At 39.6% G+C, this 12,753-nt stretch overlaps 1 protein-coding gene across 10 annotated transcripts in view; it reads right to left on the bottom strand.

The window, feature by feature from the left end:
* Positions 1 to 12,753, bottom strand: part of LOC101737442 (talin-1) — a 123,375-nt gene that overhangs the window by 15,081 nt on the left and 95,541 nt on the right. For 8 of the 10 annotated variants that reach the window (XM_038016894.2, XM_038016914.2, XM_038016906.2 and 5 more), the window contains exons 48-53: positions 12,467 to 12,590; positions 11,729 to 11,893; positions 11,165 to 11,355; positions 8,916 to 10,634; positions 1,227 to 1,343; positions 354 to 539 (exon numbers count right to left, since the gene is read on the bottom strand). In XM_038016894.2, coding sequence (XP_037872822.1) covers positions 354 to 539; positions 1,227 to 1,343; positions 8,916 to 10,634; positions 11,165 to 11,355; positions 11,729 to 11,893; positions 12,467 to 12,590 — 2,502 coding nt within the window. The remainder of the gene's footprint in view (positions 1 to 353; positions 540 to 1,226; positions 1,344 to 8,915; positions 10,635 to 11,164; positions 11,356 to 11,728; positions 11,894 to 12,466; positions 12,591 to 12,753) is intronic. The other 2 variants (XM_038016936.2, XM_038016945.2) reach the window with 1 other exon arrangement.

Genomic DNA, 12,753 nt, shown 5'->3' with positions numbered 1-12,753 from the left:
GCCGGAGCGGGCTGCTAGTAATAAATATTTACTAACAATCACGCCACGTTGACTGGTCCCGTGATAAGTTCGTAAAGAACTTGTGTTACAGGTACCAGATAACGGAAATATATGTAAGATTTTTATTATACACATACATATATTTAACATACATCCATGGCCCTGGAAAATACATTTTATATTTATCATACAAACATCTTCGATTGGCAGGTTTCGAACCCGCGACCCCATTGTGTAGTGACCATGTCACTTACCACTACGTTAGAAAAGAACTAAATAGTGACGGAGCTGGTGTGGTCCGTTTGCACGAGGTCACAGGTCTCCTCATCACAGTGCTAGTACAGGTAGCCTACCTTGCAACTGATCAACAGGTCCACGACGGTCTTCCTGCCGAGGTTGGCAGCGGCGGTCAGCTGGTCCTGCTTGTTGGCGTTCCCAGCGGCCACAGCTTTGGCCGTGGCCACGGTCATCTGTCTCGTGCAGCGGATCAGCTCTTCCGGAGTTGCGGTTGACTTCGGCGGAGACGGTGACATTAGGACCTGTAAAAAAGAAAGTATTTCTTTTGTATTTCGTTCTATTTTATTTTAATTTTTTTATTTCTTAGATGGGTGGACGAGCTCACAGCCCACCTGGTGTTAAATTATTATTGGAGCCCATAGACATCTACAACGTAAATGTGCCACCCATCTTGAGATAAAAGTTCTAAGGTCTCAAGTATAGTCACAACGGCTGCCCCGCCCTTCAAATCGAAACGCATTACTGCTTCACGGTAGAAATGGGCAGGGTGGTGGTACCTACTCGCGCGGACTCTTAAGAGGTCCGTCCTGCCATCAGTAATTACGCAAATTATAATTTTGCGGGTTTGATTTTTATTACACGATGTTATTCCTTCACCGTGGAAGTCAATCGTGATCGTTTGTTGAGTACGTATTTCATTAGAAATATTGGTACCCGCCTGCGGGATTCGAACACCGGTGCATCGCTTCAACACGAATGCACCGGACGTCTTATCCTTTAGGCCACGACGACTTAACAAATTTACAATTTTTTACAAATACAAATATACTTTACAAATTCTTCTAAATAGAATTATTTCCTTTAAATAAATTGACATGTACAAACCACTAGAGAAACAGCTAGTGGCAAGTTCTATCACAGTCGGTAACAGAACTCCAGACGCGTTCTACCTGTTCCCAATGAAAGCTAGAGCGAACTCGCATGCTCACCTCAATCTCCTGAGATATGGCTTCGATGGTGGACTCCAGTGCCCTCGTGCCCCGGGTGTGTTCGTCTTCAACAGCCTTGACGGTCTTCAGCAGTGACGTCACATTAGTCACCATCACCTGCAACGGTAACCGTTCACTTTAAAATGTCTCCGCTAAAAGTTCTGCAGCTTCAACAAAAGAGACAAAAGATCCGGTCAAATACATTACTGTAAATACTCATTTAATTATGATGAAATATTAATTTGCATATAACATGCAGGAATCAGACAAATAATTAAATTGGTTACCGATTACTCATTTGCGAAGAATATTCCAGTAAAAGTATATACAGAAGAAATATATAATAATACGTAATACAAAAGATTAGTTTGAAGAATGCATAATAGAATTTAAATCATAAATTTATAGTGTTAATGTTTTGACTGGATCTTTCTTGCATAATAGTGACCATTCAATGTTGGTTGGTTGATGATGCAAATGTTATTGTCTATGAAAATTATTTGTTGTTTAATTTCATTTTGGGAATATTGAGCGCTAATCTTGTTTAAAAATAAGATCAAGTACCAAGACCGGTAGCAGGGTTGGATCTTGTGATAAAAAGTAATTCATACGATTACTCCCTGAGCCGTAGGAGTAAAAGTATATGGAATTTAGTGCCAACTACGCACAGAGTTCGAACTACATTTTAACACGACACAACATTTACATAATCAAAAACCCAAACCGAGTACTTAAAAAAATCAAATGTGGAAAGAAGCTTAAAGTGGTCGACTGAAAAAAGCTCGGAGTTGCCAACTAAAATAGTTTCCGCTATAAACCCGATGAACGACAAAAGCGTACATGCCCTCCTCATTGTGACCCATAAAGCTCTCGTATAAAAACACCATATGGAAAAACCGACCAGCCATGTAAAGACCCTTGCATGGAAAAACTTAAATTTAATATTTAAACAGAGTATTACTTTTGCAGCAGTGGCAAATATGTTTGAAAAGTGAAGGCGTTGTCTTAAGGAATCCAACTTAGCTGCAGAACACACACTATACAACTGGTCTCTACATTTTAGTCAGTTGATAATAATATATATAAATACATAATATAGTTTCTAGTTTTATGTTTGTCAATATTGGACTTCTGGAAGCTGTGACATGGCTTATGACGTTGACGTTTCGCTGTCAAATGTACGCAGAGTTGCCAGTTAAAAAAAAAAATCGATTTTCAATCATCGTTTAAGAATATTCATTAGTTTAGTATGACCATAGAGTTACTATTCTAACTGGAGTGCTTACTTCGTTTGACATAAAAACTAAAAATATGTTTTATCTCTATGGCTTAAAGTTTATTTTTAAATAGCAAAAGATGTAAGGAAAAACGGTCTGAAAAGAGAATGATTATTAAGTGGTGGTGTCCCTCTCGCACATTTTACAAACAAAAAGCAGTGTTGCTAGCTTAGAGGATTTTCCATAAAATCTCGGAATTTGGACCCCGTCTTCGTTATCAAAAATGGCTTTTAGTGGTTAGTGGATTTTTTAGTAGCTTGGGTGTTGTTGAAAATTATCGAAAAGTTTAAAATCAATCCACTTTACAGGATTTTAAACATTTTATGACAATAATATATCTAAATACATATTATTTAAACGAAGTGACTTAAACTTAACTAGAAAATGTTGCGAGAATTTAGAATTTCCATCAACGTCAAAAATTAAATTGGTTCAAAATAAACGTACAAAGTTATGGTGAAATTAGTTTCTGATGATGACAATTTATTAAAATAAAAAAAAAGTGTGTGTGTCCGCTCCGACGCACGACTGGAGTTTACTGGATATAAAAAATTAAACGAAACAATACGAGAAATAGTTCTATATTACGACAACACGATACACTACAGATTATTAACAAATTAACGAGACACAAAACAAACGACTAACAAATATATGAAAATACAATAATGAGAGAAACGCGCGATCAGTACGAGGCTTTGTGGCGGACTGCCGGCGCAGCAGCCCGGCGTCACCTGCGATAACGCATTTCGTGTGACATGCGCAATCAGGCGCATAACGCATTTCGTGTGACATGCTAGTACGATTTTGGTCCCCATAATTTTCATACCCCGGGCCTATATATGTAAATCGATTCTAAAGGAGTAAACTCCAATTATATAAGAAGTATTGATTATATGATATATATTGATTTTTAATAGAACATCATATATTAATAAAGCTTATTAACAAAAAAATTATTGTTCTATGTTAATAAGAACTCTGTTTAATGGAAAATTTAATGGTAGGTACGTAGATTTCTGATGGTTTTCATGTTGAATTTGGTGGGAAGCCAGATTAATTGTTGGCATCACCGAAAAAGAGCTATGAATGGATTAAAAGAAAAATGGCGTCTATTTACGTTTGTAGTGCGAAGTTAAAATGGCACTGATACAGTTTGTGGCTTGTTTTTTTTTCGAAAATCGTGAAAGTTTCCGTGTAATCATGGTGAACACTTTTAATGTAAGTGGTTTTAAGCGAGAATCGTCTCCAGTTTGTGGAATATCCTTCCATATGTCAGATTCATTGATAAATTTTTACTAGTGTGAGCATATATTTTTAAAATGTGAGATATTTTTTCTCATTATAATATTTAATACCATTTGTCTTGTAAATTGTACTTAATCTATGTCATATACTAAATTTGAAAAAACAATCGTGAAAACTATAATTTTGCAATGTATTTTTCATATTATAAGAGCCATCACGTGGTATTTTTTGAACTTTTTTTATTGTATTGAATAGCGTCGCACGGAAGCATGTATATCATTTGCCTGACGTTAAGCGAACGAGTAGGATCTTCTAGTAAATATGACGTTGGAATTTCTGGAAAATGTCCTATATAAAGGTCAAACAAGAAGAATCAAGTACTCAAACGCAAGAAATAAAAAATACCCCGAGAAAAGCAAAATTACGACAAGATGTTAAGGTATTGAAACAAAAACTTAAAAGTCGCGAAATAGTGATTGTAAATATAAAGTCGATTTTAGATTTATTAAAGAAAAATGGCGATTTTTAATTGAATTGAAATTTAAATTGCGAAATTTTAATGATACTCATGGTCCACTTAGATATTGATTAAAATAAATTATGTATTTCGTTGAAAAAAAAGAATTTACTTAAAATAGAGGAAATGTTATATTATAAGACTACAGAAAATTAACTGAACTTAATAATAATAATATGTATAACCAATATTTTGTAAATAGAGATCAAGTACTATGTGTATCGTGTTATGTGTATTGACTTGTCATTTAAGAGTTATTTAATTGTCTACATATAACAAATAAATGAATTTCAGTTCATTTCATTTTATTACCCATTGTGTTTTATTTCCTAAAATGTAACTAGTAGACTTAATATACACGTGTCATTAAAATAGCACAGAAGTAAAAATACAAACAATTTTAAATCAATTGAAGATGTGAATGTAGGAAAAGAGCACCCGATACGCGCAGACCATGTGTGTTGCAGTGTCTCACTCAGTGTGTCAAATATTAATTTGCACGGCCCACTTAGCCAGTACATTAAAGTAGGAATTGCGTAATTAAGTTCAACATAATATATTATTTAAGTCGCGGTTGAGTATTCGGACGTTAAACACGAGTTTGAGGAAGTTTAAGTAATAGAACTGAGGTAATGATGTTTGTAATAAAACTCAGTGCTAGATTTTCGACAACGCAGCAATTTCCAAAAAAAACCGTCGAAAAAAAGTCACCATGACGACGAAGCAATGTTTAGAATTGAATTTACATAAATAAAAGGTTGCAAGCACGTGTTTTGTATTTACATAGGGTTACACAGAATTACTTAAGGTAAATTCAAAACTTATGCATGTGTATAATTTTGTCCTATAATTAAATTATATATGGTCACCACATTAGACAAGGACACCGCGACCAAAAAGTATTCTCTTTCGAGACCGATTTCTCGGCATTAGACAGCACTCCAGTTGTAGGTACTTATTAACTCCATGAGTATGACAGAGTGTAACGCAAAATTGTGCTTTAGCGTAACATTGAGCTACGAAGCGCAACACAGCGGAGCGTCAAAATAAGCTAGCGCAATTTTAGTTTCTCACTTATTGTATTGTGTATTTGTAAATAACGTTAGTCGAAATGTGAGAAACACTTATGTAGAAACACTTTCACATACACACGCTAACAAATTAGCTTCGTCCCTAGTCACTAGGCAGGGTAGCAGTGTCAATAGATCCCGGTTCACAACAATTAACTTCTGTTAGGGAACCGACTAAAATTCCCTTGTCCTAATCCACGCCATCTATCGGCATAATGAAGAAATGTAACGCGCCTCCTAGCGGGCGAAGAAAAGAACTGAGTCGACGTTCTGGCACCGCGAGCGCAATATTAAAAAAAGTCTATTTAATTCAAAATAAACTGTTTTTCGCAAATTTTGCTATTCAACTTGTGCGTGTGTCCGTGTGTCTCAAACTCCAGCATCCAGAACAGCGCCCCAGTTTAGTTTTCTGGGAATAAATTTAATTCAACAAACCTTGTTTACACAACAACTTCTATTGACAAAAAAACGCGAGAGTGAAGTTTCTCGTATCTTGTTCAAACAAGTCATCTAATGTGTTCTTCATAAGTGTTTACCAAATTTCAATTAACGTTAAAAAGTGACGAAAGCCTGAAGCGATGGAGCGTCACTATCGTTGTCCCTTTCTAAAGGTACGCGCGTGAACGAGTCAGACCTATCGACATTCAAGGCGGTTTTTATTTTTATTCAAATAGATAACTTATTCATTATAATTCTTTTTACAATCAAGTAATACATACGTATTATTACAACACAATAAATATTAATTAAATAATTCGTCCGTTTATTTTACTTAACATTTCAATTAGGTTTTTTAGACTGACATAGAATATCGTTAGGCGAAATGATATCAGATTTTTTCAATAATTAAAGACTTAATTACAAGATCAAATTCATCAAATTATAAAAAATTAAAGAAGAAAACATTAAAATAATTTAATTTAAAATCACAGTTAACACTTTTATTATAATATGTATCCATATATTTTTTGTGTAAACTTTTTAATAGTCCTGAACTTACTTGTACACAATAAGTTTATCAGTTAAAATGTACATTATTTATAATGAAAACGCCTTGATAATAAAATATACTAACGTCATGGGACGACGTGTTCAGTATTTAGGTACATAACCAACACCAACATTGGCTGACAGTGTTGAAGTATTATAACACTTTTAACCGTTTGACAATAACATTATACATGTCAATTCCTATGTCACACGATTAAGAAACCCACAATATCATATTTGTTTCATAGTACCATAAATACCGAACACGTAAAGCTAATAATATGAGCATCTAAGAGATTGATAACTAAAATTGATATTATGATAATGGTAGATATATTTCCTATCATTTATATGAAATGAGAGACACTATTTTCACAGAGAGATGCTGTGGTCGTCGCTCACTGGACCCCGTGGGCCAGTGTCGACATCGAGCCACTGGACCACACCACAGCTACGTACATTATGATAATAAAATATGATGTTTCTGAGCGACATGAATATACCTGTTTAAAGCATTTCAATAACAAAAATATACATGTGGTTTGTGTTTCAATTGAATTACTAAAGTTGATATAAAATTGACACTATTTTACTACATCTAAAGGTTGAAGGGAAACCATTTTGTAAGCTTCTCTTGTGGTGATCTTCAATGTCATTAACACTGTCAAAATGACGTCAACAGCCATAATGCAAAGCCCTATAACGCGCCCCGCGATTATTGTTGAGTGCTACCACTGCCACCGCCTCAGAGTGCGCCAATCAAAAATTATCTTTGATACGATATTATAATTAAAAAAAAAAAACTATACGTACAGTTAAAACATCAAGTGCAAAACCAATAAGTATCACAGAACGAATGCAAAAGAAAAAACAACACAACGTGCAAAACAGTGTCAGTTCAGAATCAACTCTATTGCAATTGTTATAAGTATAGAATGCTTTAAACATATGAAGGGGGGTAATTGTCAAACACACTCGTGATGGCGTTCTAAGAACTGATAGAACAACACGCTTAATATCGGAAAAAGATGATTTTAATTTGCAAATTTATAATTGAAATTTTGCGGTATTCATCTCGTACTAATGCACCTTAGACTATCAGAGAAGAATTCTTTCGAGGTTAAGAAAATGATTATTTGCAAGTCCCATTTAATTCGAAAATTATGTGTTCGAACCGCGAAAGAGCGAGTATCAGAATCGTGTTGGCTTTCATATAAAATGGGATTTATTGAACCAAAAAACTTGCCATAAATGCAAATCGACCAAGGCGATTTCTCTCACAGCTCAACAAAGATGTGGAGCAAAAGACTTTCGATAGTGGCGCGATTGAAATCCCGTTTTATATTTGAGTCGTCTATTATCAAAGGGGGCACCCAATGCATTTGGACAAAAAAAAAAAAATTGATATGTCAATACAGATTTATTTGAATATAATCGTCTCCTTCAAAGAATACGGTTCAAAACCTGCATTAAATAAAGGTTAATACTTAACCTGTTATTTATCTAAGATGTCGTTCCGAAGAGTTTTGTGACTGCCGTTTTTCTGATTTACCAATAATTGTCCAAAAGTCAGATTGCCGGCTTTGATAATAGACGACTCATTTAAGCCGCGTTCGAGTCGCGAATGAATGTGACGTCATAGTCGTGACGTATGCGATGACGATAGCGAGGGCGTTACACAATTGAACCCCGTTGAACAACACCATGCGCGCGTTACGTTAGTTCGCTTATTGTGGGTTAGACGGTCGATTTACGCATAGAAGTTGCGTGGCGCGGCGCCGGCGTCCCGACTAAGGTAGTTTTCCAATGACAGCACAAGAGCGCATTTTTTTTTTTTTTTTATTTAATACAAGGAGAACCAACAGCCAACTAACAAAGTATAATAATATAACAAATAATAGAAACAAAAAGCCAATTAAAAGTCCTCACCAATATAAACAAATTAAAAACACTAGAGAAAAATATTATGCGGCATAATGCTCAACGTTGAATGTTCCAACTACAGCAACTCGAAGCACAATCGAGCACTCTCAAGAGTACTGCTCTCGCGTGATACTCGCAATCGATACCGACTCAGTGACAGAAAATTGACAAGTGTTTTTTCTTTAAGTTGGCATTGATTGGCATTTTGTTTATATTATCGTTAGTAATATTATTTAATGTTGAAAAAATTTGTAAGGCTTTCGTTTCGTCGTAGTTTCTTAGTAATAATATTTTTTTTTTTTATTGCCTTTGTAGGCAGACGGGCATACGGCCCACCTGATGGTAAGTGGTTACCGTCGCCCATGGACTTCAGCAATGCCAGGGGCAGAGCCAAGCCGCTGCCTACAAATCAATGTTAATTAAAACTGTGCTAACTTAGCGCACTCTGCTGATGCATTTGAAAACTAATTCACGTTCCAATTAAGCTTCAGCATAATTCGGCGTTGTGCGTCACTGAGTCGCATTATGCTCTGTAATTGGAAAACTACCTAATTGTAATTGCCGGTTCGTTGCCGACAAGTCAGTTAAAATCGATTTTACTGCACCACGAAACGACTATAAAATCGATGATATTATAACGATTACAATTGATTTAATATCTGACCGATTCGTCCTTTTTCTCTTGCACGTCTTCGACCTCCCGAAACCGATTGTTATGTATTTCGTCCAGCATCCTCAACTGCTCCTCCGCCCTGCTGTGAGGTCTCTTCCTCAGACTATTCCTGTACTGGACCACAGCTCGGAGCCTGTTCAGATCTTCTTGCGACGTGCTCTCCTTATTCAATATGGCTTCGTAGAAACTCCACCAGTTATCGATAGTCCCGAATTGGTTTTCCCTGTTTTTGAGGATGTCTTCATAAATAGACCACCAGTTGTTCGCGTAATACTCTTGAGGGTACGTCCTGGTCAGGTCGAATATCTCCATGTTTCTGTGACTCCGCTTCAGAGTGTCGCCGCTGGTCTTGACGCTTTTGGTCAAGTTGTTCGTTGTGTTCACGTTGAGGACCACGTTCTTGTGGTAGATGCGGGTGTCGCCTGCTTCTAGACTGTCTTTACCGTGGTACTCTTGCGTGTATTTCCTTATGATTTCCTTATAATACTTCTCTAAGAGACACAATTCCTCGTATGTGTATTTTGTGATGTCAATTTGCGTGTATACGTTCAGGATGTCTTCTATATTGACGACTTTCCGTTTGCGTCCCTCGACATGGACGTTCGCCAAAGCTTTCAGTCGCTCGATTAAAGGATCAAAGCCCTTGTAGATAAAGTCCTTTTTCGCAAATTCGATTAATTTTAAGACCATCTCCTCGTATTTTTGGTCGTACTCTAGATCCCGTTTTTTCTGTATCGAGGTGTCCACTTCATCGATGAAGGTCTGCAGGCGTGTCTTCTCTTTCTCGTATTTGTCTCTTTCCATCTTTATCTCTTCGAGAACGAGCTCGTGTCCGCTGAACCTCTGCAGCTCGCGGCGGGACTCTTCCATCTTCTCCAAGTTTCTCTTGGCTAGAGCCTTCCACCATTCCGTGTCGTCTTTGAACAGCTTCCAAAACTCAACTTTAGCTTTGATCGGATCAGCTGTCGGAGCCGATTTGGCTTCAGGCGTGATGAAGATCTCGGTAGATCCTCTTGGTTCTTGAGGAGTCAGTATCATCTCCCGTTCGGGACTGTTCTTGATGGAGCATATGTTTATAGGTTTGACTTTTTTGATTTTGAAAACCGGACTTTTTAGTTTAGGTTCGTCGGTCAGTTTGGGTTTTTTCGCTGGCACCGTCGCCGCCGGGGCTGTACTGGCCTCCGCTTCCGAGTCGAGGTGCTCAATGACCCGCGAGAGCGTGTGCATCTCCGTGTCCAGCTGGGTGCTGGCCCGCAGGCGCTGCAAACTCTCATCCTTGCGTCTGCTGTCATTTCGATCGCTGAGCTGGAGACACAGGTCGAGCAGCTTCTTGACCTCCCCCAGCAGGATGTTCTCTCCGTACTTGAGCACGCGCCAGTCCATGTCGACGATGCTGTACCTGGCGGCCGCGTTGTACCGCTCGTTGAGGCCCTCGTCCTCTGGGGTCCTGGTGGGGCGGCGCATGCGGCTCTCTATGTAGGCGACGATCTCCTCACAGTCGTCGTGGAATATGGTCGGGGACACGTCGTCGTCCTGGCTGGAGTAGTCCAGGAGCTTGACCAGCTCCTCCTCCTGGTCGGATTGGAACAAATCGGTTTCGGAATCGCAAGAGTTGTAGTCGTTTCTCCCGTTAAGTGATCTGCGCTTTTGTCCCGGGAACGTGTTGCTATTGCCGGGCGCGCTGCAGCGCCGCCGCGGGGCTGGCGGCCGCTAGCGGAAACATTCACATTAGTGCCACAGAGTCCAATATTGACGCGCACACTGTCCCGACATCAACTACGCCTGCGCTCTACTATGACTCGGACAGACGAGGCATAATGACAAACAAAACAAGACATAAATAGATAGATATCTTATGGAATGATTCAATAAGAGCGAATTTATCTGTAGTCACGAGCGAAATGAAAACATTTAGCAACAGCGATGTAGCTGAACGAACACTATGTACAGCTCGGATCAAAACGTGTCCCGGACGAACACTAACATTGATTGTAGTCGAACCGGCTCTATAAAAATATTTTATTTATCTTCTTATAAAACGACATTTGAAAATTGGTTTCTACCCACATATTTGCACATTACAACCTATTTACCTACACTGTCCCCCCCCACTGTTCCGCTCGGGGACCGAACTCCAGGGTTACCATCGAGCCAAGCGGAGACACCAGGCTGAAGTGTCAGCGGTCCCCCCCTGGTCCTTGCCGGGACCGAGCCCTCGGAGGCGCCAGGCGGGTGGTTACCTTGGCGGCGTGCTTGAGGCGCTGCATGTCGGCGCCGAGGCCGGGCTTGCCGCTGGCGGCGGTGGTGGCGGCGGCCAGGTCCCGCAGCGCCGCGGCCACGTCCCGCGCGGCGTGCAGCACCAGCACCTGCGGCTCCGGGCTGCCCGAGCCTAGCGACATGGCACCCAGCTTCACCACCTCGCACAGTTGCACTAAGGACAGACCACTATTTATCAAGCAATCATTTCAGAACAATAATTTGCGTAATTACTGATGGTAGGACCTCTTGTGAGTCCGCGCGGATAGGTACCACCGCCCCGCCTATTTCTGCCGTGAAGCAGTAATGCGTTTCGGCTTGATGGGTGGGGCAGCCGTTATAACTATACTGGGACCTTAGAACTTATATCTCAAGGCCCATTTACGTTGTAGATGTCTATGGGCTCCAGTAACCACTTAACACCAGGTGGGCTGTGAGCCACATGTCCACACATGTAAGCAACATCAAAAAAAATGTCCATGCGGACCAAAGACCCCGAACAAAATGGTAAAGGAATCAATATATCATTAAGAGCGTGTTGCCCTCACCTATAGTGGTGACGGCGTTCTGCGCGGCGTCGGCCAGCTGCTCCTGGGTGCCGGCCGCTCCGCCCACGAGGGTCTTGGTGTCCTCCACCAGCGCCTTGGCCGTCTTCAGGATGTTCTCGCGGTGGTCGGAGAACGTGTCCGACTCCTTGTCAGATTGAAGAGTTCCTGGACGAGTACAGCATAATTAATTACGTCCGGTTTTAAATCTAAGGCGCTGCTGAGGATTTGCATAAATGTAGACAGGTTTTGATTCCTAAATAATTAATTTTTACTTTTTTCTATATATTCTTGTGAGTTTTTACACGTTTTATATTAGCTTCACTTGTATGTATGTTTGTATGTTTGTCCCTTTAGACGCGATTTTGACCCACCTTAAACGGCCAGATTTCATTCAAACTTTGTAGATTTATCGAGAATCGATGACAATACACTAATTTGATAAGACTATTCCATTATTCAATTTGCAAAATAAAATTTTTGTCAATTTATATAATTTTTATCTATAGTCGATAAGAGAGGAATTGATGTTAAAGTACTTAATAGTTTTAAAAATACGCTTTTATAGAAAATTCAACTAAAAAATAGAAAATAAATTTTACAATTGAAAATAGTGTAAAATATATTTTATAATCTTGTACGTTGTTACACAAGTTATCAAAATACAGTTAACTCCAGAGCTTTATAATTGGGGTACAATAGGTAAGATGTCACAAAATAACAAAACACCGATAGGCATACCGGCGCTGGCGAACAGTATGGTGGTGTCCAGGTCTCCGATGATGGCGCTGATGGTGGCGGCGGCGTGGATGCAGGCCTGCGTGCCGCGGGAGCCCGCCTGCAGCCCGCTCAGCACCGACACCACCTGCGGAGGGAACCTGTATACCACGAGGTCCGGAGTACCACGCGCCACTATGTTACCGTCGCCCATGGACTTCAGCAATGCTAGGTGCAGAGCCCACACTCTCCACAAGCCTCGTTTGAATAAGGACATGTCGTAGCGCTTGGGAAACACCGTGGAGGGGAGC

The sequence above is a fragment of the Bombyx mori genome, chromosome 2 (assembly GCF_030269925.1).
Source record: "Bombyx mori chromosome 2, ASM3026992v2".
In the NCBI taxonomy this organism is placed as follows: domain Eukaryota; kingdom Metazoa; phylum Arthropoda; class Insecta; order Lepidoptera; family Bombycidae; genus Bombyx; species Bombyx mori.
Note: the sequence above shows the minus strand (reverse complement) of the source record. Positions and strands in the feature narration are given on the sequence as shown.